The sequence below is a fragment of the Thunnus albacares genome, chromosome 5 (genome assembly GCF_914725855.1).
Source record: "Thunnus albacares chromosome 5, fThuAlb1.1, whole genome shotgun sequence".
In the NCBI taxonomy this organism is placed as follows: domain Eukaryota; kingdom Metazoa; phylum Chordata; class Actinopteri; order Scombriformes; family Scombridae; genus Thunnus; species Thunnus albacares.
Genome location: NC_058110.1, coordinates 10,054,697 through 10,081,970, shown reverse-complemented (window position 1 = coordinate 10,081,970; position 27,274 = coordinate 10,054,697). Strand labels below are relative to the sequence as shown.

Genomic DNA, 27,274 nt, shown 5'->3' with positions numbered 1-27,274 from the left:
GTGGCCTGTTTTTCTCTTTCTCTGACATTTGCAGATTTAGCCACAAGTGTTGATTAGTGAATAGCACTATAGCAAGCAAGCCTGAATAGCAAGCTTGAGCTGTGCGACACAAGAGTGATTAAGAACAACTACAAGTTCTTTGACAATCTGTATGAATTTCTCAACAAAGAGGAGAGGCAGATCACAACCTATAGCAGAAAGCACCTGCAAACCCTGAGGAGGCAGTTCCAGGAACACTTCCCCGTGCTCAGCGAGCAACACAGCTGGATACAGAGTCCATTTGCCCCCCATAATAAGGATCATCACAGGTCTCAGTTCCATAAACTGTGGGGCCTGATCCCTGATCCCTGATGTCCATTCAGCCAGACATCAAGACTTTGACAGCGGCTATGCAGCAACATAACCCTTCTCATTAGGTGAGTTGCAGGTGACACAATGTAACGCTACCCAACATGTAATTCATATCCAGTGTATCGAGATAAACTGCTTGTGGGATGTCTCAGAGAGAAACACATTCTCATAAAAAACCAACAACAGTATAGGTCTAAAATTCAGGACATCAAAAACAAACTATAGTTACATTTACACCATCTAGCAGCTGTAGTAATGCACTCTGGCTTTCCAAAACCGTTACAAATCACTTTTAAAAAATAATGATGTTTTATGGTGTGACAATGCTGTGGTTAAGGTCTGGTTAGGTTTAGGCACAAAACCATTTGATTAGGGTCAGGGAAAGATCATGGTTTGAGTGAAAATAATCACTTGAAACGTTGTTTATACTTCCTTAAAGTTATGCAACCTTTGTCATCATGGCAACATGGCCTCTCTCACTCTCACAAGTCCAGAAATTTTTGATGTCAATTTATGGACTTGAACACCTCCAAATATTACACAGCAACGAGCCCAGCTGTGATGGATTGTAATAACTGTATCAAAAGGTATGTGTTGAAAGATATGCAGATGTTGGCCTGATTCAACGTTCCACTGATATTTTCTGAAGGATTATTAATTTGCAGTGCAGTGCCGTAGGCTTACATTCACAAAGAATTGTTCTGTTTATGAAATAAAAAATAAATAAGGAAATACTTGAGAGATTTTCAGATTTCAAATTGAACCACAGCATTCTCAAGTTTGGGAATGATTAAAGGATAATTCCAGTTAATTAATTCCAGTTATTTATGTCAGTCTGCCCTGGTGATGCTGCCGTGCACTGAGTACAATGTTGTCATAGCCAATAGAAATGATGGCCAAAACTACAAATACAAGATTGTTTAAAATCTGTCTCCAATGCATAAACATGCTCAGCAACACTCATGAGGGACAAACAAACAAAAGATGGCCAACAATTTTGATTAATGGACAGAAGGAAAATATGTTAAAAACAGTGTTTTGAGACAATGGAAATCATATGGATACTCAAATTCATTTGTCATTTCTTGCCATGTTTCAGGCACTATTTTTGACCCATGTTTACCTGCTCTCCTCCTGAGTTTTAATAATCACATGAAAAAAGCACTGACAATAATTTGTATTGCAATCAAGCTGAGCAGGAGCCTTGTTACCAAGGCAACTCTGCCATATTCCTGATAGACTGTGAGGAAGCAATTTATCAGATTTTGCACAGCTCCCTCTGGAGCCACAAAAGGCCCTATGCAACTTTTTTCACATAATATGCAGTGGTACTGTAAACAGATATCTAACATAAAAATGGTGGAGTTCCCCCTTATAGTCATTATGTGCAGAATTTATATGGTGACATGTTTTTGTTTGTAGGAAAATGATACAATCACAGTGAATATTAGTGCAGTGTATGTGTTTCTTTCAGGGGGTGTAGAGTCATGCATGTATGTTCTGATGCCTTTTTTGATGCCACCACTGCGAGGGCACCAAACCCGGAAATTTCCATATTCTACACATAGTATGACTGTATTAGGAATATTTGTTGCAAACCTATGATGTGATGGTTTACCTCTAGTTTCAATGGTCTGCAATGTGATTTTTAGTGTACTGGAATGAATAGAAACCATTGGCTGCATGCAAGGTAAAAAGTCAATCTTAATTGTATGGCTTACTTTGGAGCACAGTCTGCAGCAATATCAAGTAAACACAATTTGTAGTTAAACATGCCCCTGTAGGGGCCAATAGATACTCACTGAGAAGTGTGGTTTAGCAGAAAAACACACCAGAGGGGTTACATTGTGTTAATTGGTGTACAAGCTGTTTTGCAGGCTTTTGTTTTTCATCCTCCTTGGATATTATTCTGGGTAGACATACTTTTAATATTGCTGTGTCACAAAGTACGGATCAGTGAATGAGATAGAGTGCTATCTTCCCAGGGGATAAGATCCTTTTAATGACCATAAAAGGCAAGACAATAAGCCCTGATAAAGGAGCCTGCAGCTAATGACAGTTTTGTTTGTGTGGAAATACTGCTACGCTTGGGGAATGAAGAAGTGATATCATTATTAGGTCCAGGCTAATCAGAATGAGATGGATTCATGTTAAAAAGGGTCAAGAGGTGTGTTTATTTCTTGTGTGTCCCTGCTTAGATTTCTTTGGCCAAGTCTTCTAATATCCTCTTCATCTGGAGGAGAAAATAGAGAAAGAGAGGGAGGGAGGGAGAGAAGGAGATTGCTCTGAATCCATAAGTAGCCATTTTGCCTTCTCCATGCCACATGACGACACTCACAGTTCCCACAGAGGAATATAACGGAAAGATGACATGTGTCAGTAAGAAAATATTGACGATTATATTTGTGAGTGTGAATACACACATAGCATGCAAACACTCATTACCTCTGGCCATGTGATGAGCCCGACCAGCCTTCCTCTGTCAGTGACAAACAAGGTCTGAGCTCCAACCAGACTCAGGATACTGTGGGCCTGCAAGGATGCAGAGGAAACATGATTTGAAGTAACTGATTTTAAAGAAACAGTTCACCATTTTGTCTGTGCATGTGCATTAAAAGAGCACTTCACTGATTTAGCATTGCACTCCTATAACACTGTCATGATGTAAGGTTTTTTAAAAAAGGATAAAAATCGATGCAGCAGAACCAGAGATATCATCCTTTTTATTCTATGAATTCTTCCTTCTTGTCAAAACCTGATGCCTACATTACCCACAATGCAACTCAACTGCTGACAATTTGGTCAGAGATTTAGGTGAGTTATGCTAGTAGTGGCTAATGTAAGAACAGACCTCAATATGTAAAATTGATGAAGTACAGAGCTGGAGTCAGGACGTGGTTAGCGTAGCTTAGCATAAAGACTGGAAACAGTTTGCCAAAAAATATTCCTAACAGTAATTAACACAGCTCAGTAATTAACACATTGTATCTTTCTTGTTTAATCTGGCTTCCTACCTCCTGAACGGTGCTGTTAGGTGATAACAGGACAGAGGTTGGGTGAATGCAGCAGACCTCATCCAGATGTTTCTCCATAGTCTGAAAAAGGGCACAAGCACATTCACATTTGCATGCATTTTCCTTTAGATGCATTCTTGTCATGCAGTAGCATTCAGTATTAATTGAGAAATGATGATTCACGGTTTCTATTCCCTGAAAAAAATGATTCTCTAGTGTACACAGCACATGGACAATCCATCAATCCATAAATCTGCTATTTAAAATCAATTTTGATAAGCAGCTCATCATGTCTTTTGCTATCACTAGATTATGCTTTAAAATGGATTTCAGCTATCATAAAATGAGATTTTACATCAGCCAGCTCATCCTGTATGCACATTTTGCTCCTGTCCTTTTTGCATTCAGTCAAAGTCAAATGGATTGTAAAGACATGACCTGGCTTTTAAGCAGCATCAGACACTTCACTTCTCTACTTAACCCTGCAGCTACTTGTCTGATCCCATCCAGCCTTTTACCTCAGTCTTACAGTAGCGCAGGAACATCAGCAGCTCTGATCGGAGAACAAAGCCCAGTAAAATCTGCGACTCTTCAAGAGAGGAGAGGAGAGGAAATCAATTTTCTTTGCCACAGTCGGTGCTACAGTTGTGTTACAGTGTGTGCAGCTCTCTAGTGGGCTGTGTGTCGTCTGATGCAAACACAAAAATCCATCCATGTGATTGCTGCTGAAAGGCTCAGCTGGCTGACCGACTGTTTTCTCACACTTGTCAGCTCCTTATTGAGGCACTTTCACACTGCTGAATAGCTTTTAAAACGGTCACAATTTTTCATCATTTCTCTCATCACTTTCCTTTTTCCTTATAAGAGGCTCCGTGTGGTGTCATAAGTGACCGATATGTATCTGATGTTTTCTCAAGGATCCTGCTGACAGCCAAATACTTTCGTGCCAATGTTCCATACTCTCAAACATATTTTATTTTGTGTGAAGATTTAGACAGAATATGACTCCTTAGCCAGCAGTTTGGAGTAAAATACTATCAAATATCTTTGTCTGCGCACCATGTGAGTCCACCACAGGGATTTGTATTTCAGTGCTGGTGTTGACAGCCTTCTGAACCTCCACTGGCCCAGCTGCTTTCTGAAGTTGCACTGATTTAGCTCCCAAAACCTGTCCAACTGGTGTAGAGGGAAGCCTGCAAAAGAGATGACTCGTGTTACACCTGGAACACAAGCAGTTGTGGTTAAATGAATGTAGAAATATCTTAACTTGCAAGGCAGCTGGATTCGCAAGATCACGACATCACAAGATCACGCAAGAATCCATCTTGTCAGGCTTCAAGTTAAGCGCTTGTGTCCTATGAGGATTTTTGCATGATCTTGTGAAGCTGCTTCACAAGGTAAGACAGTGATAGACAGATGGTTCATCCAATCACGTGCCAAGTATTTTTTTTTAAAGTGCCTGCCCTTTTCCAAACAGTTTCCAAGGACGACTTCTCAGATGGTTCTGTGTTACAAACCATCTGGCACATCTGATTTTTACTGAGGTTAATGCATTTTCAGAACTATTCACTGCTTGTAAGGATCTACAGAATTAAGGGTTTGATAGAAACTGATGTAGGTAACAGAAGGAGATCTGCCATTTTTATGTTCAGACACAAAGCAAATATCAGTGATATTTTGCTACAGCGTATTGTACAATACAGGTCAGAAACTCAGACAGAGCAGTTGTAGTTGTTAACAAAGTCACAGAGTAGAGCTTTGACTGACATTGAAACTTCTTGTTTTTTCCAAAGAAACTCTGCCAAAACATTTTCAAGTAATTTAAGGTGTCTATCACGTAATAAGATGATCAATGAGAAGTCTGAGTTTGTCAGATGTATACTTGAAGCCGTCTCAGCCTGAATACTGTTGACAAGGACGATGAACAGATTAGAAAGAAAAAAACTGCAATGTGGCTGCTTGCTGCTGTCACCAGTGGAGAAATCTATCTGTTCAAAGCACATGTTCATTTCATTTGCCTTGACATTTTATATCTTGATTACAGTTTCTTGTCACAGTTTGTAAGACAATAACATTTAGCCTCACAAGCTGTTGGACAGGCTGTTGACTATCAGGCCAGTGCCCCCTTGTGGTGCAAGTATGCAGCTGTGCTGTTGAGTATATGAAGCGGTGCATTTAGTTGTAAATAGGCAAAGCAAGATGAACACCGTCAGAGCAGAAAGTGGACTTAACTGCATCCCAGTGTGTGCTTCTCTGACAAACTGTGAGTAGAAATAGTTATTAAGGACTGAACAGGACATTTAGTGAACCTCTCACGGCATATTTTGTTAATTTACTAATGCTGTTAGCTTTCTGCATATCTAGTAGGCTAAGCTACTCCCCAGGTGGCTCAGTAATGCTAATGCTAGCTGCTGCTACCTGTTGCTAGACTGTTAGAGTTCAGCATTGTTGTCACTCTAGTAATTAAGTAAATGGGATGGAGTCTGTCTGCACTGTCACTTAAAGGAACAGCCCGAATAATTTCATCATTGTGTGAATTTGTAACTAGTTAAATGCTTTTACTGTTCATGTGTTGATTAGGCTTATGAAGCATATGTGCCATAGCAGTAGCAGTGTTATAGACCACACACACACACACACACACACTTCCTTCAACTCTACAGTAGGCTTGGGTGGTATCAAGGTATTACCGTATAGAAGGGTATTTAGATAAGGTATGATTTTCAGTACTGTCAAAAATACTGACGCTCCTCTTTCTGTTAATCTGATATGGAGATGCTATATTGAGGTGATGTATTGTAGTACACAGTGCGTGCCACCAGAGGTCAGTCTCTATTGGTGGGACAGGGAGCTGAGCTAGGCGACTGCTAGTAGCGATGATAAAGGTGAGCCAGCCAACATAGACGAAGCTGTGTGCACTATTTGCCTCAAGAAAGTTGCAGCTAAAGAGAGTAACACCATCCGCACGTCATCTCCGTTCAGCCCAATGATGTGTTGGTATCCGCCGCGGCAACAAGTGTCATCGAGTCCCCCAGCAAGAATCTATGGAAGAAGGGCGCTTATATCCTATCTATTCATTATTCTAGGTAGGCTAATTGCATATTAGACACCCAGCATTGTAGGCTAGACAGTGTCATACATGCTACAATGACTTCTATCACCAGCAGCTCAATTTTTACTTTTTTTTTTTACACAAATACCGTCATACACCGTATACCCAGGTGAAATGTCAGGAGGGTATGAAGGTATGAAAAAATAGACACTGCCCAAGCCTACTCTACACCTGTAAGCCTAAATGGTTGCAATACTGTACTGCTGTGTTACAAGAGAATCAGTAAAGAAGAGTTAACTGTGTCTGAGCGTCCTGTGTGTTCTGACTGACACCGCAAGGGGAACTTCAATATTAGGCAACCAACACCTATACAGTCCTAGGCGAATACCTATTCAATACAAGCCATGTAACCTTAGGGCACAATAGGAGTTAACTTTTTATTTATGAATATTATTTACTCATAGCATGGATGCTTGGTGAGGTAAACTAACTGATCTTAATTGAAAATGTCAAAGTCTTCCTTTGATACTCCATTACTGTCTCCAGTTTGGATAGTTTTACTATGTTGAGAAATAGCGAGGGATTTTTTTTTAAATTAGAGGTCACCTATAGATTCCTATATTTTAAAGTAAAAAGACCACACCAATAAACAAAATCATTGGATAGATGAAGCGTAGATTAAGTATTCTCAGAAGAAAATGTAGAAACTGTTAAACACAACATTGTATTTTTTTTTTTTTTTTTTTTTACTTACAATACATTTTTTTAATAACAATGCTATTGTTCAGTGTCAGACCTATTATACTATATTTACTCACTTGAAGCAGATTGAGTTAGACCAACTGACTGTGTTGAAAACCTAGCCTAGTGAATCCTTGATTAGAAATAGGATTGTTCAAGCCTGTTGTTATGCAAGAAAAGGTTAACAAACTGTATAAGCTTTGTTTTTGTTTGTTTGTTTATTTGTTTGTTTGTTTTTTGATTTGTTTTTTGAGAAACATTGGATTTGTTCTATGTTGACCATTACAATCCAAAATGACATAACAATACAGGAAACAGCCTGCCTCCATGAACATTTTTATAACCCTGAGAACAACATTTACATCACACATTCATATGAGAAAATAATGTTGACAACAACACAAAGCCAGAAACTAAATACAGGAATCTTGACATTAGATTCTAGAAATATTTCTGCAAAGTGCATTTGCCCTTCCATCGTCCTACATTGTCTCACATCCACTTCATTGTTGTCCACCTCATCTTCCTCTCTCATCGCATTGTCTCCATCAAGGAATTGTTCATTGTGAACTTCACAAAAATTGTGCATGACACAACATGGCGATAACATTTGGCTGACCAGGGTAATGTTGGCATTACATACCTTTAGGAGACATCTCCATTGGCCTTTGAGGCGCCCAAAGGCGCGCTCTACAGTCATGTGTGTTTGACTAAGGTGATGGTTGAAAGCTATCTGCTCTTGTGTTACTCCTCTAACCTCTTGATAAGGTTTCATGACCCATGACAGCAGAGGGTAAAAATAATAAGCAGCACATCAATCCCTTCAAATGTTTCAGTCACTCCTGGTTAAAGTGTGCCTCTGTCACTTCAATCATATAGTCCCAAAAGAGTGAAAACACAGGCATCATGGTTCCTACCTGGTTGCCCAACATTTATGTCCCAGAACTTTGCTTTGTGGTCAACCACACCTTGCAAAATAATTGAATAATGCCCTTTTCTACTACAATAATCCGCTGGTGTGTCAGGTGCAACTCTGATATTAATGTGTGAGCACTAGCTACTTGGGGAAATCTCCACTTATCATGAAAGCCTTGTATTATTAATCTGAACTCGGCAGCAGAGGCTGTTTTGTTATAATGTGGCTTCATATTACATTTATGGCAGTGACAACTTGTTGAGTTATAATACAGCATGGGGACAAGCCAACATCGAACAAGTGCGAAAGAGAGCAGTATTCAAGATTTGTTGCCAGTTTCCAGATACAGATTGCCACATGAACCTCAACAGACACTGGCTTTCTGTATCTGATGGTGTGCCGGGCCAACGTGTGCCAGCAGGCATCACACAAATGTAAGACGGTGTCTCTTCACAGCCTGAAGGCAAGCAGCCATTTGTGGTCAGTGGTGGAGATGTGTGGCCACAAAGATTTGGTTCGTGGATACACCTGAATGACCCTGTAGTGAAGGCAAAGAGATAAAAAATGTTATTCCAGTATGTCATTATAAATCATATCCAGTATATCTATGGTTTACAACCAGCAGGTCAACGTGGCAGGTAAGCATAACTTACAGGCTTAGAGTTTTCAAATAGCCTACAAGCAATTTAACAGAAGATTAGGTGTAGCTTAGGCTACAAGTGAATACGTTTGTTTATATAGAACATTTCATACAGGCTAAAGCAATTCAGGATGCTTTACAATAAAATTACTTTCAGAGTGCAAATTGCTCCAAAAACATGAGTGGTGGTTTCTGTATGATGTCAACTAACAACCTAACATGATGACAAGACACAGACATGCAATGTGTGGCTAGCTAGATAATTTCAGATGGAATTATCAGAAGCCTAATGAAAAAACGTGTGATTATAAACACACCTAGGCATAGGCCTACACATAATCTAACCAAGCTTACCTGATGCACTGTCTGAAGAACAGCTGTCATGCAAGTATGTGGTGACATGCAGCCATCAGAGCCCATCTTTATCGGCGATTGCATTAAGGTGGCACGTCTTCAAATTAGATGCGTCAGGACATTGTTTTCTAATCGCAGTCTGGATTCTCGGTGGAACTGGATACTTTGTTCATTTAACAAACATTGTTATATTAACGACAGAAACACAATGAAATAAATTAGCCACACACGCTGCTGTGTTGTGCTTTTTTCCAGGGAAACAAAGAAGAGGAAATATTATCTCCTGAGACGAATCCTTCCAGTAAGATTTCTGACCAATGAGAGAACATGCAAGACATGCATATTGTCTTGCATATCTTGTATTATGAGCCTCTGTGTTGCATATTTAAAGGATGCCCTGAATGATGTTTAATATATTCTTTTTTAATCATTTTATTATTTGTTCTGCATGCTTATAAATGATCTTAGTAACTTTGTAAGTGCTGAACCAACAGACCGACACCTGGTTAATGTGGCCAGACCTCCAGGGGTCTAGCCACATTAACCAGATTTAGTTATGGAACTATTTCCAATACTTTTTACTCTGCTGTGTTTACATCCTATGGAAATGAGGAATGTGTTCCCTGGGAATTCAAAACAGTTTCATTTTAATGACATATTTGTTATTATTTTTTTCAGTCTCCTGCAAAACGGTGCCAGACTTGGATGCACATTATTTAGGATTATTTAGTTTTAGAGTTGGTGCTTGTTCTTACTTGCACACAGAAAATACTAATAGCCTATAATTAGCATTTTTATGTCTATGCTCTCATCTTCTTTTAATCTTTTAATCAGACTTTGTTTTTACTCACCGGGGACAGGCCTTCATCAGAGAAGGCAGGTGTGGGAGCCTCTTGCTGATAGAGAGGGCATCATAGAAAGATGGGCGGTGCCCAGAGCGAGTCAGGGCATTGGCCAGCAGGGTGGCGAGGAGGATTGGAACAGCATGACTGAACTGGCCAGTTAACTCTAAAGCCAAGAGAGCTGGGGACAAAGTGTGAGTCACAGCCCCGGAGAGTGCTGCGGCACCTACAAGGCAGAAAACATATTAGAGGTCCTACTTGAGGGCTAATGATATATCAGTTTTCTAGTAAACCATGTTAAACATTATATACAAACTATCTTGTTTTGTCCACATCTGAAAAATCCAATTGTGCACCAAGGTACATCTAATTTTTTATTATTACAGCTATTGCTGCTGTCATTAAATGGTAGATTTATCCTGGATTTCAGAGTACTAAGTCCAAAAACATAATTCTATTTCATGAGGTTTTTACGTCCTGAAATCTGGGAGATACACTGAAATATTTGCCGGAATATGTCAGCAACATACATGTAAAATGGAGTTTAGACACTGCTGATATACAGGTGAGACTATCATTATTAAACCAACAGCTGTTAATCAGGTTTTTCTACCAGCCAGTGCGTAGCCCCCAGGATTTATAGAAGCCCACTGTTGGTCTGAAATCATTCCAGTGGAAGACACATAAGCCACTCCTTCTCCAAGCAAACGGCCAAAAGCTGCCCCTGGAAAACATAAATCAAAGCAAGTTCCAGTTAAATTTAAACTTGTTCCATTCAGGTGTTCTGCACAACAAACTCTTCAAAGTCCTTTCCCTTCACTCACCATAGATAAAGACTGGCATGACGTATCCGGCTGGCAGAGGCAGCGTGCAGGCGAGGACCAACATCCACAGCTGAGAACCAACAACAGAGACACAGACTGTCAAATCTCTCCTTGGCATCTGAACAACCACAACAGCTCCACTTGCACATGTTGCACAGCAGATGGGTCACTATCAATCTGTGTACAGGGAAATGTTTGCAGCGTTCTCAAATCAATTTCACACAAATAAATATTGAATCATGCGCATTTACATTTCACATTTGCATGCAGAGAAATTAGGGTTGAGGTAAGTGAATCCTCTAGAATGCCAACTGATTGGGAGGGAATTTCTCACAGAGTTTAATGCATTAGAGATGGTTTACTTGAACAGGTGTTAGAAACTCAATGCAGATGTGTCCTTGTATTTACTAAGTGTTGTTTTTCTCTGCCTGCTTATGCAATAGTGAGTAAGGTTTTCCTCCCTCAGAGGACAAATAGGAAAGAATAGATATGCAGGTGGTTGGTCTTGATCAATACCAGTGACTCAGCCATCACTTAGCCGGCTGCTGAGATTTCTAGCTGTTCTAAATCACTAAATCCATCCTTTTTACTAGCAGTGTTGCTATGAGTCAGCATCAGGTTTTAGAAGACATTTCAGCCTCAAAGGTTAAACAGTCTTTAACTTGCTTACTCTATTGTGAAAATGTCAATTACTGTATGCTAATTATGGGTCACTGTGACTCAGGAGAACAGCAGGAGTGGGTGGCCAAGCCTCGTGCCTTTGTTAGGATTCCTGTTGGTTATCAGTGCAGGTGGACAGAGATAAGAGATTCCTTAATTGGCCTTTGCATTGTACCTTCATAAGCAAAAAGACAGCCAAAGAAAGGTAGATAGGATTCCCTGATGAGCTCCACTCCAACAAAGGCTCAGGCTCCAGTCGAACAGAGGCATTGTTGGATTGAGAGAGCCACTGCCTGCTGTCCAGTAAGGAGGTGAGGAGCTGCTTCATGGTGTACTGTGAAAGAGATGAATGTCATTTAGATCACTGTCTGACTGCAAGAAGATATAGTATGTAAGAAATGGAAATATTCTAGGATAATGCTGCATTATTCTATATTTGTCTTACTGACAACAAATCCCATGAAAAAAAGTGTGTGAAAACAGTCTGTCAGTACTTTCTGACTTTCATACACTGTCTGGGCATTCAGCCCCAAGACAATTCGTTCCTACTGAAGATGTAAATCTGCAGATAACAAATATACAGTTTCATAATTTAAAAAAAAAAGTTCAGTAACTTCCTAAAACAGCCTTTAAATTCTGCTCATTCCCACCTTAGAAGCCATATATTGACCAGCTGAATGGGGAAACGTCACAGATGCCAGAAGGAAAGCCACCATTCCTGAATACAGACCCTTCCTGCAGAGAGACAATCACACATATAAGCACCATTGTTATAATGTCCTTTTCATTTAGGCCATTCCGACTGAAATTTAAATAAGCTGAAATCAGTTGACTGCTCCCTGTGACTTCAGAATAAACATTAACACTAGGGGCAGCAGTGGCTCACGAGGTAGGACAAGTTGTCCACTAATGAGACTAATAAGGTCGTTGATTCGATCCCCCTCAACTCTTGTATACATGTTGAAGTGTCCTTAGGCAAGATACTGAAGGTGCTGGCAAGATACTATGCTATGTAGCAATATATGTATATATATGGCAAGATACTGTGCAAGCACCTTGCAAGGTACATTAGCCCATTGGTGTGTGAGTGTGTGTGAGAATAAGCAGCAGAAACGTTTTAAAGCACTTTGGATAAAAGCGCTGTATAAATGCAGCCATTTGCCATTTTCGCCAGACCTGCTCTAATCTTTTTTCCAATCTTTCAAAGGTTCCCTGTAGCGTTGTACACTACTTAGATCTGTGTCTGCTAGAAGAGCAAAATAAAATTGTCAAATTAAGATTATATATAGGATTGTAAATAAAATCAGTGGGGATTTTTAGACCACTTCAATGAATCTTGAAAGGCACACTCACTTATCATATTTTGTGCTATACATCATTTATTTTTAAAGTTGTTTATGTCTGATGTGTTCTTGTGTAATGTGGATTATCCTGAAAAGAACACACCATGTTTTTGGGACGTCAGTCTGCTCACCCCAAATCTTATGTCTTACACAGCTAGTGACTCATCTCTGCATCACAGTCTGGCTTTTAAATTGAAAAGACTGAGCTCTCACTCTGTCGTCAATATCTTGATGAGGACTGGGTTTGTTTTGGTGAATTGTAGGATCCACCGATGGCAGAAGAGGTAGCAGCGACTCACAACTCCACACAGCAGCCTGTGTCAGTCAGAGACAAGAGGCTTATTTTAACCCAGGCGAGCAATAGACGGAAGTCATCAGACTTGGGGAAATCATGATGAGGAAGAGGAAGCCTGGAAATTAGTGGTATGAGGAAATAAAAATCTGAATGCTAATTAGAACAGTAACAGAAATAAAACACAGCAAAACTGGTCACAGAGTTTCCATTGTGACCAAAATATCTTTCTTTTCTTTCTTTATTAGGATCCCCATTAGCATCAGAATATGCAATGGCTGTTCTTCTTGGGGTCCACCACACATACAGTCATACACACTCATACACACTATAGCCACATAAACACAACAAACAAAACGGCTCATCTCTTTGAATTAACAATCAATTACATACGGAAGAGAATCCTTTCAACAGACAATAAGACAAACACAAAATTATAAATCAATCACAATTTCTCGAGAATTCATAGCAAACTTTTTTCGTCTTCATACAAATAAATAGTAATTCTTAATAAATTGAAGTCATTGTCTGAATGACCTTCTTAAATTATATATTTATGCATCCTGAATATGAATATCAAATGTCAGTTTTTATTAATAAGACACAGACAAATAGATGATTTGTTTAACTATGCAGATGTCAAGAATCAACTTACCCCAGGAAAGCAAACAGCAGAATCTCCAGTGGGAAGAAAGGTAAAGCAGCGGGGAAATTAGTTTTGAACAATGCCTGAAGAGTTTCTGTGGACACGAAACAAATTGGAGTCATCCCTCCAATTTCTCCTGCAGCATTTTGAAATCTAATTGTCCCTCATTTTATTGCATTGAGATTTTATTGAAATTTACAGTCTGTCACAATAAATGTTTCTACAAGAGTCTGCCAAAGCTGATGTTCCCAGTCACTGTCATGACAGGTAATTAGATAGCTGTAAACTGTGAAAATCACTGACAAGCTGAAATGATCAAAGTGTTGCATTTACTTTCAATTTTTTTAAAAAAAGCATTGTGTCAGTGAACCTTGCTGTGAAGAAAATGGTTAAATCAAACTCAGTGTAAAATGTTGCTGTTTAATATAACCATGCTTAATAGTAAAACATAACATCAGATCTTTTACAAATAGTTATTTGTTATTTTCAGCATATACCCTATTTGGCCAAAAGTATGTGGACAGCGGAACATTTCTGCTGTATGTGATTATTGAGCATTTCATTTCAAAATTAATATGCTGCTGTAACAGCTCTTCTGGGAATATTTACACAAGATTTTGGAACCTGACTGCAGGGATTTGCTCCAGGCAATAAGACCTATCTCACTTAGAAGGTCCCTTCATAATGCACTTATAATGTAAGTGATGAGGGACAAATTCCACAGTCCTCCTTCTGTGCAAAAATGTATTTAAAAGTTTATCTGAAGCTAATGTGAAGCTTCCATGTCCTGTGAGTCAAATCAAGTAGATATCTTTCAACGTTACAGTCTTTTTAGTGCCAAAGTCCCTCTTTTTGTTTCTATACTTCCACTGCAGCTCAACAGGGAAACACTGTCCGAGGAAACACAAAGAGGGAATTTGATGCTAAAAAGACTGTAAAAGTGGCAGATATCCACTTGATATGACTAACTCAGACTGATGAAGCCTCATATAAGCTTCAGATCAACTTTTAGATGCATTTTAGCACAAAATGTCTGTGTGGACACACTGGATTTTGGCCTCCATCACTTACATTGAAAGCACATTTGAAGGGGATCTTTTAATAACCAGTATGAACAGGAGGAATGATTACAGCGAGGAAAACCTCTTTCACTGTTCATATGGACACCTGACTGTTGCTTTCAGACACACTTGAAATAAACCTATCCTTTACATCTTAAGGCATGTTAGGCTGTGTAGGCACCCTTTTTTTTTAGGTTAAAGTGTCTGTATTTACTGTAACCTCCTTCTTGTTGACCATGAGGGAGTGAGACCTGGTCAGGCCTCCTTTACCTCCATCTCCACTCCACACTGAGAGCATGCGGAAGGTCAAAGCCCCGCAGGCGACTGAGAAGAAACACGGGTAGTAATTCTTCAGGGCAAAGTGAGAGGACATCACTTCTACACTGAACAACACACCTACAGGGGCAGAGGAATGACAAATAGATGCAGATGAGAGTGAGGAAGTCACTCAAGCATTGAATATTTTCAGCTATAATGATTAGAACTGTAAAAATAATATTTCTGCTGACTGTGAAAAGGAAATATAGAAATATGCATAAATTTCAGGCATTAATAAACAGTCTAATGTTTTATGTAAATTGAGTAATGACATTTTGAGTTTAATGTACAATATGAGCAGTGATGGAGTTTGAACCTGAGTTGCTGAAAGCTGAACACTGGTTTCAAAAATGAAATAAACAGTGAGATGAGAGGATCAAATTATTATGCAGAGAGGTGATCAAAGGTGTAAGACTTGAGAGACAAGGATGAACATATAAATATGATGGAGGAGTAGAGGTGTGAGAGAGGATAAAAGGGAAGAGAAAATATGTGAAGCTTACAAGAGTGAAATCAAAGGTAGAAGTACATTAAACTCATGAGTATGAGAGGGAGAGATACATGAAAATCATTGATTCCTAATTCTGAACCTTTACTGCCTCTCTCACCACTAATGGGAGCTCCGAAGCAACTGGCTACTCCGACTGCTGCAGCTACGACCAGCATCTCCCCAGCTGTTTTCTCCTAGAAGAGAAATATGCTGTAATGTGTTGTTTCTTGAATTACTTTTTTATATCATAAGGAAAGTTACAGTAGCATGTCTTTTGATCTTTATTCAAATTGTTTGACATATGGGGAGAAAATATACTATTTCCAACTTCTGTTCTCCAACTTCTGAGCTACTGTTAGAAAATAGAAAACTGTGCCTTTTTTATGAAAATATAAAACAATATTTGCCTTGAAATGATTTCACATCCAGTTATAATCCTTCCTGGTGATATTTGTTAAGTATTTGTAAAATGGGATGAGGCCATCGTAAGTGCATTTGTGAAAGTCTGACTTTTCTTAAAAGCTGCATTATTGTATTTTTGTCCACTTGGGGACATTGAAACCAGCTATGAACCCAACATCAACACATCACCACCTTATAAAGTTATTATGTCAAATGTGTTAGCAAACAATAACTATTTACACATCCAGCAGACATGGTGCAACATTAGCAAATATCTTGATAATAGAATAATCTTGACAAAAAAAAATTGGGATGTGCATACCTTTCCTCTCCACTCAAGGCCTACTTACTAGCTTTTTCTGGACCTTTCAACCATACGTCACAACCTTCATCAGCAGATGGATTAAGTCATAAAGTACACCTTGAGTCAAGATTATTTTGTCAAACTACTATTTTAAGAAACAACATTAGCATTAATTTGGGGATGTGTCAGCTGTCTAATGTAAGTCAAGTATCTCTCTTTTTAGCTGCTAAATGCTCCAACATGTTCATCCAGCTAGTTACTGACTTTGCATGTCATGCACTGTCATGTAGGTAGCGTAAACTGAAAACAGCAGTCTGCTGCAGGTGAATACAAGGAGGGCAGAGTTTGCGGGCCAGGAACCAAAACCATGAACTAAAAAACACTAAACGCCTTATTGAGCTGAGGGGAACTGCAGAAAAAGGTGATAATTCCATGTGGTTCATCAGTAAGAGCGATTATTACACATTACACAGAGTAATTTGATTATTTGCTAATATCAAAATATTGATTACTGCTTCAGTAGTTTTAGTAGTTTAAATAGTTGTACCACTCAAACTTTGGGTAAAGTGGGTAAACCCCTCACTACTTGGACTGCTGTGTGTTTACCTCCTTCTTGGCTTGTATTAGAGTGCAGAGGTTGCTCAGGTAGCATCCCGCCATGGTGGAAAGATGCACAAATGGACCCTGATGTTAAGAGGCAAATATAGAAAACTGTTCATACAAACAACAAGGCAGGCGTCACACAATATGAAAGGATGCCTGCATATTTTGTATGTAAAGCAGGTATACTAAGACGTCTCTCACCACTTTGCCCAGGAAAAGAGTGCTACCGCCTGCCAGTGTACAGATAAGACCCAGGAACTTGGTAAACATATTAGTGAGAGACAAGTAATGAGGCATTTCAATGCCGGCCAACATGGTTCTCACCTCTGGTATCCCCGAACCTGAGGAAAAATGAAGCAGGATTTTTGAAAGGCCCAGAGGTATTAAAGCAATCAACTTTAACAAAAGCTATTCCATCTGAATACACAGGAAATTATTTTAGAATACATTTATTAAAAAGAGGGTAAGGGGATGGCAAGGACATTTATGGGACTCACAGTACAATCAGCACAAAACAGATTGGAGGTAAAAAATAAAGCATTATTCAGTTTTTTAGTGGTGAAGTTGTTTTGTTATACCTACACAGCCTGTTTTCAGCTTTTAGGATACTTCTTTTGGGAACCTAGTGATATAAATCAAACCCACTTTCCCTTTCAGGGTTTTGAAAGCTTTTCTCCTTGGCAGTAATAGAGCAATGTTCCATCAGTAGACTATAATGCAGTGATGTGTACAGAGACTTTTATGGGCAGAGAGCGACTATAAACAGGAACAGGAAGCTGACAGTGACAGACAGGGTAATTGGGGCAATAAGGGTGAAGAAAGGGTGAGATACTTTCTGAAAAGTAGATCTATGCTTTCGTCATTCATATCATATCACACCACTGCCCGCAACATTAGCATACACCACGAATAGAGATCAGTTTCCTGGAAATATATTTAAGGTTTTCTGTGAGACAGATAAAATCATGGTTGACTTTTTCATACACACTATCTTCCTTTACAAATCACTGACTTTCAAAGATAATATCACATTTGACTTTTTCTTAATGCCATTTACTTCAGATAGGAAAGAAAGCTGCTCTAAAAGAAACCGGGGTAAAAAAAATAAAGATATATTCTTCTCAATTCTTCATCTCATCTTTTTCAAGAATACTTGAAGATGGAGACCCGCTTGATGATACTGTGTGCTTTCAAATTACAATGTAGCCTTTCAACATCATGCGTGTTGCCTGGCCTTGTTCATGCTCTAGCCAATGAAAACCATGGAGAGAGTCTTCATTTTCATTTAAGGTTGCCAGCTAACATTCATTGCTACCAGTAGCCTACCTTTTAATAATCAATAATTTAATTTAATAATTTAATACTTACACCTTCAATAACTCATTGTGTAGCCACTTGGGGGCAGTGAAAACAAGCTGTAAACACAACAGTGACATACTAACACCTTATTAATTTAGCAAACTAGCAAATAGTTGCTACTTTATACATTCATCAGATGTGAAGCAACATTAGCTTCCATTTGAAGTCATGTTTGTGTCCACCTGACACATATAAGTCCAATATTCACTATCCCTTTAGCTCTGTTTTACTCCCATAAGGGAAAAATGTGTCTCTTTAGCTGCTAGCTAGTTTGTCTGCCATTTGGTGCCAGGCAGGTAGCAAACAGTCAGTTTTTCACTGAAAACAGCTGCCTGATGGGAACAAAATTGACACTCTGAATGCAGTGAGTTGAGTATAACTGCCTTAAACATTTCTCCTATATTAACCGTGATTTCACCATTACGCTGGCTGGGTTTTAGAGGTTTTTGATGACACTCCAGAATTTAACAGTGCCCTTTTTCATCGACAGGATCTTCTCTCTCTTTTAACTATTTTAATGTTTCTCTGTTGAACAGAAACAGGCTTATTATTTGGTAACATATAAATCCTGACAGGGTCAGTATGGCTCACTAATATGGAATATATCTGCCTTGTATTTTTGTTTTTCTGGCATACTGTAACTGTATAAAAGTGTTGCTGGACAGACCTGTGGAGAAGGGACAGATGTTGTGGGAGAACGATGATGAGACAGCACAGAGGCATGCTGGGTAAAGAGTCCAGCAGAAGAACTGCAGCAGACTGTTGCCCTCCAGCTTCATATAAAGCCACTGATGGGCTACAAGTGAAATGAGAGAAAAACATTAATCATCTGTCTCTTTTGCTTACTCAGACTGAATCATGTATACGTGTGTATATGTACATGTGTGTGTGTGTGTGTGTGTGTGTGTGTGTGTGTGTGTGTGTGTGTGTGTGTGTGTGTGTGTGTGTGTGTCTACCTCTCAGCAGCTTTGCTACACTGAGGTCCATGAGAAAGCTGAGGATGGCTGTCAAAATGCCCAGAGCAGCATAACTATACCACTCTATCCTGCACACTGTTCCCAAACAACAACTCAGCTTCAACAGCCACTCTATGGACACAGAAATGTAGGTTAGTCTTGTTTAATTTGTGTCTCACACTCATTGAAACAAAATTAAAGTGAAATAACATTTTTAGAGAATGTCTGTAAGAACAAAGATATTTATTTTGTCATTTTTAACACATGGGCATTTTGGGGGTTAGACCTGATGTTGAATTACATGCTAACTCAAGTGTAGTCAAGTTTATTATTGTAGCACACTGGCTGCTAAACCAGCCCAAACCCTCTAATAGATTTTTCCTGCTGCAAGAACTTAAGAAAATACATGCAGCCATTCTCACGAGTTCTGCTTTTGTTTCCATCGTTCATCACCTGCTTTCGGAGTTACAAAGCAAACACTACAAACAGTACTAAAACAAAATAACGACTGTAAAAAAAAAAAAAAAAAACAACAACTGTGTAATAACATGAAACAGATTACAGTGCAGAGCACGCAAAATAACAGCAACAGATCATACTTATGTAGGAATAAATGGAAAATGGCTGTTAATAAAATATAAAATCTCTAACAATCAATCAGTATTGAGGAAAATAGTCCCAATGTGTCTCCCCATAACTCTTTTGATAGCATTGAATATCATATTCTAACTCTTGTTTGATCTTGTTTCAGTTTTTGATGACATTGATTGGTTTGTCCTTGACCTCTGTTAGCTCTCAAATTAAGGTCAAACAAAACTTAAATTCTTGTATGATATCACCCCAAAATAGCTACTCTCTGATCTATCGGTCGGGTCAGTATTGATCAGATTCTAATGATTTTCCACTTTAGTCTGACCTTTGACAATTCCTCGGGACCGTCTGCATGGTTTCCATGGATCAGCAAGGAGCGGACTCTTATTATGGGATGTGTCTGATTGATTTTCTCGCTGCCAGTTGTTGTTCTCTCTGCTGGTTTCTCTCCCGGGAGCCTCATCCAGGCTCTTCATTTTGTCTTGAAATGTTTGCATCATTGTCTGATTAATACACAATCAAACAATCACTGCCTCAGTGAGGATAAAAGAAAGATAATACACCAATCCAAGCTGTTATTGCTGTAACCACTGTAAGATAAAAATAGAGGACAGATAGACTTACCTACTAGTTGCACTGCAAGAGTTCGTATGATTATGTGTGTGTGTTTGTAGTGAAGGTGTGTTGGCAGCATAACTGACCTCTATAAAGGTATTAGCATAGAGGTGATGGCAGTCATGGTTGGATGAGTAGCTAATATTAACCCACAGGAGGAACATAAGTAAATGCCCTTCATCTGTGTTTATCACAGATATGCAGAGAGACATTTTCATGCTTCTCAGCTTTTTAATAGATTTTTGGTGATATTATCAACTGTACTGCAGACGAGGATGAATTTCATAATAACTGTTCCAGTCTAGTATCATCTCATAAATGTAGACAACAACTGGTACTATTGGTGATGAGGTCCACATACTTTTTTTAGAGCTTTCAACAATATCATACGGTCTTCATCAGCAGAGGGGGTTTGCTCAGTCTGAACTCCAGAAAAAGCTAGTAATTGGACCTTGAGCAGGGATTGTTTCATGAAATTACTGCTACTAAAGAATGAACCTTCATGCTTAATAATATATCTTAATAATATAATATATGTATTACTATTTATTAAGCAGTTCCCAAATAACCAGCAGAGACTCCAGGAAGTCACTGCTGCAGCCAAGAAACTGTCCAGCACAAAATGTTCCTGTAAACATTTTTGTTGTAGGCATTTTTACATTTGGAATTTCATATAAATTAAACAAATGAGGTATAAAGTGTTAATTAGTGAGCTTTAGAAGTACAAGTAGGTGGATTTTGTTACTGTTGGACAGAGACAAGCAAGCTGTCAAGTAGCTACATATTTTGATGGAAAGACATGAGAGTGGTATTTATCTTCTCGTCTTACTCTCTGCAAAAAAGCAAATAAGCACATTTCCTTAAATACTGAATAATTCCTTCAAGGGAAAAAGTGGTCTTTGGCAGCTTACTGATGACATCTTCCTCTGACTACAAAGTGTGTATTATGGTTTGTTTTTGTTCAAATGCATTCACTCTACAACCTCTTGGAAGTTAACTGTATTCCAGTTATTATAAAAATATTTCCTCCCATAGTGGTCTGAGCATGAAGTTTGATATTTTAGTAGTGATAGCCTCCATCTGAAATGGTCAAAGTGGATTTTCATAACCTTTTTTAGTGTGGTTGCAGTGAACATGAAGGTCCTCATGTAGAAAACACTTTTTTTAAAATCAATTTTTCATTTTTCTTTACTTCTCATCCTCACTGGAACTTGATCACCCTCCTGAGAGCTGCTCCCTCATCATTAACACTTTCAGCATGTCCTCTTTGCCAGTGTATATAAAGAACTGGCCCAATCTGGCATTAGATGTGAATAGTATGAATGGTCAATACTCTAAAATGACCTTTTTTAGTATTGTTGAAGTATAGGTTTGCAATTTTTCAAGCGTGTCTTGAAACAACAGTCAGGTGCCCATATAAACATTGAAAAGGGTTTTCATTACTGCAATCATTCCTCCTGTTCATACTGGCTATTAAAAGATCCCCTTCAAATGCACGTACAATGTAAGTGATGGGGGCCAAAATCCACAGTCCTTGTTTTGAGCAAGAATGCATTTAAAAGTTTATCTGAAGCTAATATGAGGCTTCAGCCATTTGCGTTTCTCTCTTGATGTCTTGATAGACAGTGATCTAAAAAAGAGGGAATCTAGCACTAAATAGACATTAACTTTGAAAGATACTGAGTAAACTTTTAAATATATGTTTGCATGGCTCATTACTTACATTGTAAGTGCATTATGAGGGGATCTCTTAATGGTCAGTATGAACAGGAGGAATGATTACAGCAAGAAAAACATGTCATGTTTATTTTGGCACCTGACTGTTGTTTTAGGACAGACTTGAAAAACTGTGAATCTATCCATCAACTTTAGCAGAGGAACCCAGAGTTCAACCTGCCAAAGTCACGATTCAATATATAATATAACACTTCATAACTAATAAGGAATGCATTATCATTTACCCCATGATAACATGTCTGAATTCTTCATACTTCATGCAAATAATATGCAAAGTGTCTGTGTAATGGTAGTGTGTAAATGTATTATGCAAAATGTATGATAATACATACAACAGGACAGAAAAATTAAATACGGTGATGATGGGGCCTTTGCAATCAAAATGGTTCCATAATAGCTGCTGCCTTGTGGTTCCCATGGAAACAACCTATCAGGGGACATTTTCTACACAATATGGCAATACTATGGGGGGAAAGCAGCACAATAGACAATTATAGATAACTTAAAGGTGCCCTGTGGAGTTTTATTGTCAACAAACACAGTTATGTTTATACTCAGTGTTTCAATCCAAAATCCATTGTGTGTATCTTTGAGGCCTCACAAAAGTGTGCGATGTATTTGCTACTTCATAAAACATTTGCAAAGCAGATTTTTAAAATGTATTCATGTCAGTGTTTTTCATTGTTGTGTGACCACATGGTGTATGAGTGCTGGTAAAATCCAGTAGGTGGTCAAATTCTGCTCAGCGGCCCAAAGAGGGCTCACACGGCCCTGTCGTGAAATATTCTATGCTGTTAATGTGTAATTACACAGGTGTGAATTAAAAATTTTATCATGATTATCTTCTCTCCATTATTACCATGAAGCAGTGTTTCATGTGATTAACATTTTACAGCTCAGATGGATATGAACAGATGTCATTGTTATGACCTTCCTTGTGCCAGTGACGGCTTCAAAGACGTTCATTTGAAAAGCCCTGAGGACCAGAAAAAATCAGCACTTTGTAGGAAATCAAGGTAAAGTTTCTTGATTCAAGCAGCCTGCTCAAGGTCAAGGTAATCATTGTTCAGTTACTGGAACACACACACACACACACAAACACGTGTTTCCATCACTACAGAGGACATTACATTGACTTACATTCATTTCCTGGAGTCTTATCCTAACCCTAACCATAACCACCATATGCCTAACCCTAACCTTAACATAACCCTAAACTAACCTTAACTTTAAACCACGTCTTCACCCTAATATTAATGATTTTACATTAAGGGGACTTCCTTTTTGTCCCCATAAGGGAGGCGAGTCCCCACAACATGACTCTGTAAACAGATTTACGTCCCCACAACGTTAGGAATACCTGGACCACACACACAAACACACACACACACACACATCAGACCATAGTCACTTTTGGGGACATTACATAGACTTACATTCATTTCCTGGAGACTTACCTTAACCTTAACCTCTTTTTTCCAATTGGGGACACAGCTTTTGAACAATTTGACAATCCGTCCCCAGTTAATTGGTCCTAAGTCTGAAAATTGTCCCCAAAAGTAGCCTATGACAGACCACACACACACACTTTAAATGAGACCTTAGTTAATGTTTATTTTGTTCACTTCCACCTCTCCTTTAGGCTTTCAATTAGCACTTATGTTATTTTAGAGATTTGAAATCTGCATGCTGTCAGCATCAGCCGCACACACTCACACACACACACACACACACACACACACACACACACACATATGCATATACACCATGCAAATGTACACACATACAGACGGCTTTTCTCAGTATTAAAACTTGTTTCCATGGGAACAGAACACCGAGGTGAGACCCAGTCAGGAGATTACTTTACTCTCATTAACAATTACTGCTGTGTGCAGACGACCTGAAATGTTTCTCCTTAGGCAAATAAAATAGACAAATTAAATTATGTAACAGGTTCCAAATCCCAAAACTGAACATTTGTATAAACTTAAAGATTTATTGGAGAGTGAAAAGTCACACGTTAAATATCCTCTGGTTTTATTTTATGGAATCACTGAGGTAACACAGTGTCAAATCTATATGAAATGTATATTAATATCTGTGATTTGCTGAGATTTAAAAGAAATGTATTCATAATAATATTTTAATGAACCCAGAGGGAGGCAGACAACTGTAGGCCTCATATGATTGATGTTGAAACCCAGTGGGTTAAATATGTTGTAACACAGCATGTAGACAGAACATGTTGTCATGTTTTTTGTACAAAACGTATTTACCATACAGTATGTTGGCATAGACTGTATATAGATGGTTGGCAGTAGTAGCAGTTTCACAGAGGCATGAGATACATTTTTATTTTAAGAAGAATCATTGTCATCCATATATTAGGAAAGCTAGATAATAATGTGACTGACTCTATTGTCTGAACAAACAAAATAAGATAACAAATGCCTTGAACTGCATGCAAATCTCAAGGCTGCACTAATCTATATATTTTTTTATACTGACAATGGATCAAATGACTATGTGTAGTGTGAAGGGGAACCTCACAGGGACGAACCTGCAGAGAAATATGAAGCTCCCCTCAGCTCTAGTCTTTCAGTCTCTTTTAGCTTATTGTTTTGGTTTTCTGACCACAAACCTGACCCCATGTTTAGTAGCAGCAGCAGCAGCAGCAGCAGTTTTCAGTGGAAAACTGTGATAATGTGGTAGATAAATGGTTTGGTGTTTTCCACTTGTGACATCACCACCAGTGACCAAAAAATGAAATAATGCAGCTTTAAATAAAATAAGATGTGTCAATGTTTCAAAAATATGTTTTTCAGAAGTGCAGGATTTCCATATGAGGGTGAGTGAGGCTGCTGAATGAAGCTCACAGTCTCAGTGGCTTGTTATTCATGAACGCCTGTAAAGCACATTTGCATAAAAAGCTGTCTGTCTATCTACTGTGAGATGACCTTCCAGCTCAGCCACAAATCCCATCATCGTCTATCTACGGTGGGATGTTTGCAACATTATGTAACACACAGCAGCTGAAGTCAACCCAAGCACAGCCAGTGTGTGTGTGTGTGTGTGTGTGTGTCTCAGTGTTGAATGTGTGGGCAGATAGGAATGCACACACAAACACACAGATATAAAGGGGATTCAATGTCACTGGTGAGACAACGTGGATTAGTGGATCAGACTCACTCTCTGACGTTTCTTCCTCTCACTCTGTTGTCATTCTTGTCATTCTTCTTCATTGCATTTTGCACTGGTCACCTGTCAATCAGTGTAATGTTTCCATAGTTGGAGCTCATGTTTTCCCTTTTCAACCACAATCATTTTACTAATAACTGAAGTAATTTCTTATTTGCTCTAAAATATATTTGGAAGGACAACTATGACTTTTGAATATCTTTACTTCAGACTGTAATATTGCTGTTCTGTCTTTGTTGATTATCCAGACACAGAAACATCCAGGTTTACAAGTGTCTTGAATGACAGTGTTGCCACTCTACTGTCCATTATCAGAATCAGAGTCACCTTTACTGAAGGACCACAAGTGTCATGAAAATAGTAATAAAGCATTTCATTAATTAATAACTAATTGTATGATAAAGACAAGAATTAATAAATTGGTGAACAAATCAACGAATGAATCCATAAATAAAACAGACTACATTACAAAGTAATTCATTATTTGAGCTAAATGTAGAGGCTAAAAGGAGAAGCTAAATGACTCAGCAAATCCAGTAGCTAACATGTTAGCTAATGGGAAAAGGAAATGAAAATGGGAAAGGGAGTTGCCCTTTAAAAATGCCCAATTAAAAGCTGTATTCTTAATTCAGTTTGTGAATTCAGTTATTTATCTTTTAAAACTGCATTTTCAAATTGATTTTGAAATTCCATTATTTATTAAGGAGTTCATTAATGTATTTTTGAATGATGTACTTACTGACTATTTTATGTTGTTTTTGTAAATCCCTTTTTAATTTGAATGATTTGTTGATGGATTATTTTCATTTATAAATTCTTTTTATAATTCCTCTTTTTATTACTCATTAAAATATCAAATGAGTTACTTTCAGTCTATTTAATTGTGGATTCATTAATTGTTTTAAACCAATTTATTAAACCAATTTATTAATTCATGTTTTTATGGTACAGTTAGTTATTAATTAATTAAATGCATTATTTGTGTGACACTTGTGGTCCTTTATACTAAACACTGTCTGGTTGATATCTAATTTTGAATAAAAGGCCACTGTGAACCAACAACATTACATGCTGTTACCAGGGAGGGGAGGAGGCCCTGTGTGCTTCCTGGCAGGGAGGTGGTGAGTTACTGGTCTGGATTTAGACCTTCAGCAGGGCCCTTTGAGCTCTATACTGATAAGACTGGAAGCACATATCACCGTGTGGTGTCATTTGTAATGCTGGGTAACCTTTCAAACATGGCTTCAAAATAAAAGACACAATTTCAGGATGACAGTAATGGCTGATATTTGATGTTCACATCATGTGTCTGGAATTGGGGTTGTGGTGTCAATCAATAGATCACTGATGTTTTATGTGTCTTTTACAGGCCATGCATAAATGAAAGGCAACCTTCTCTTGACTGAAAGTAAAGACAAAGCAGAAGCCAAATACCTACTGTCATAATAACAGTAATATAACAGTCCATACATGGATTAGCTGTCAGTAACACCAACTACCAAACTAGACAGAAGTGCAGTGAATGTTTTCTAAGCATGATGAGTTCAAGCAGATATTAATAGCTACAAAGCAATGTCGCTAGTAAGTCCCCTGCTCCCACTGATGGCTTTGTTTTCAAGCACATTCTTTCCATCTTTGTTTTGCTCCCAACTTACCCTCTGAGATAAGAGTCAAGGCTCCTTTTTCACTTTTCAATTCATTTTCCTCTCTTCATCCAGCTCAGTGCACAGGAGAAAACAACATTTTCCAGCAGATCATTTCGTCTTAATGTCGCATGTTCAGGGGTTTAACATAAAGCGAGATTGAATTAATAAACAAATGACTTGAAATGGGATCTTAGTAGTCTCTGATGAGACAAAACTTGATCACCCAGCTGTGAAAACATCGGACACTATGTCATTTAATGGCACAACCATGCGAGGATTCGGTTTCGGGACAAACGCATGGCACTGAATATTAAGAAAG

General features: G+C 38.5%; 1 protein-coding gene across 3 annotated transcripts; it reads right to left on the bottom strand.

Annotated features, from left to right (window-relative positions):
* Window positions 1-1,473: 1,473 nt before the first annotated feature.
* On the bottom strand, window positions 1,474-27,274 carry clcnk (chloride channel K). 3 transcript variants are annotated; one of them, XM_044350947.1, is made up of 20 exons: window positions 26,965-27,274; window positions 20,085-20,262; window positions 19,169-19,300; window positions 18,880-19,008; window positions 17,055-17,194; window positions 16,857-16,934; window positions 15,663-15,738; window positions 15,007-15,132; window positions 13,685-13,769; window positions 12,951-13,052; window positions 12,045-12,129; window positions 11,570-11,728; window positions 10,735-10,804; window positions 10,524-10,634; window positions 9,920-10,136; window positions 4,425-4,558; window positions 3,884-3,954; window positions 3,366-3,446; window positions 2,797-2,883; window positions 1,474-2,584 (listed from the first exon to the last, which is right to left on the bottom strand). In XM_044350947.1, the coding sequence occupies exons 2-20, from the start codon at window positions 20,257-20,259 to the stop codon at window positions 2,546-2,548; spliced, it is 2,097 nt and encodes a 698-aa protein (XP_044206882.1). In that variant the 5' UTR covers window positions 20,260-20,262; window positions 26,965-27,274; the 3' UTR covers window positions 1,474-2,545. The 3 variants fall into 3 exon arrangements, with proteins under 3 accessions (XP_044206882.1, XP_044206881.1, XP_044206883.1); XM_044350946.1 differs by lacking the exon at window positions 26,965-27,274 and adding an exon at window positions 20,384-20,443; XM_044350948.1 differs by lacking the exon at window positions 26,965-27,274 and adding an exon at window positions 20,384-20,437 and having other exon boundaries at window positions 20,085-20,240.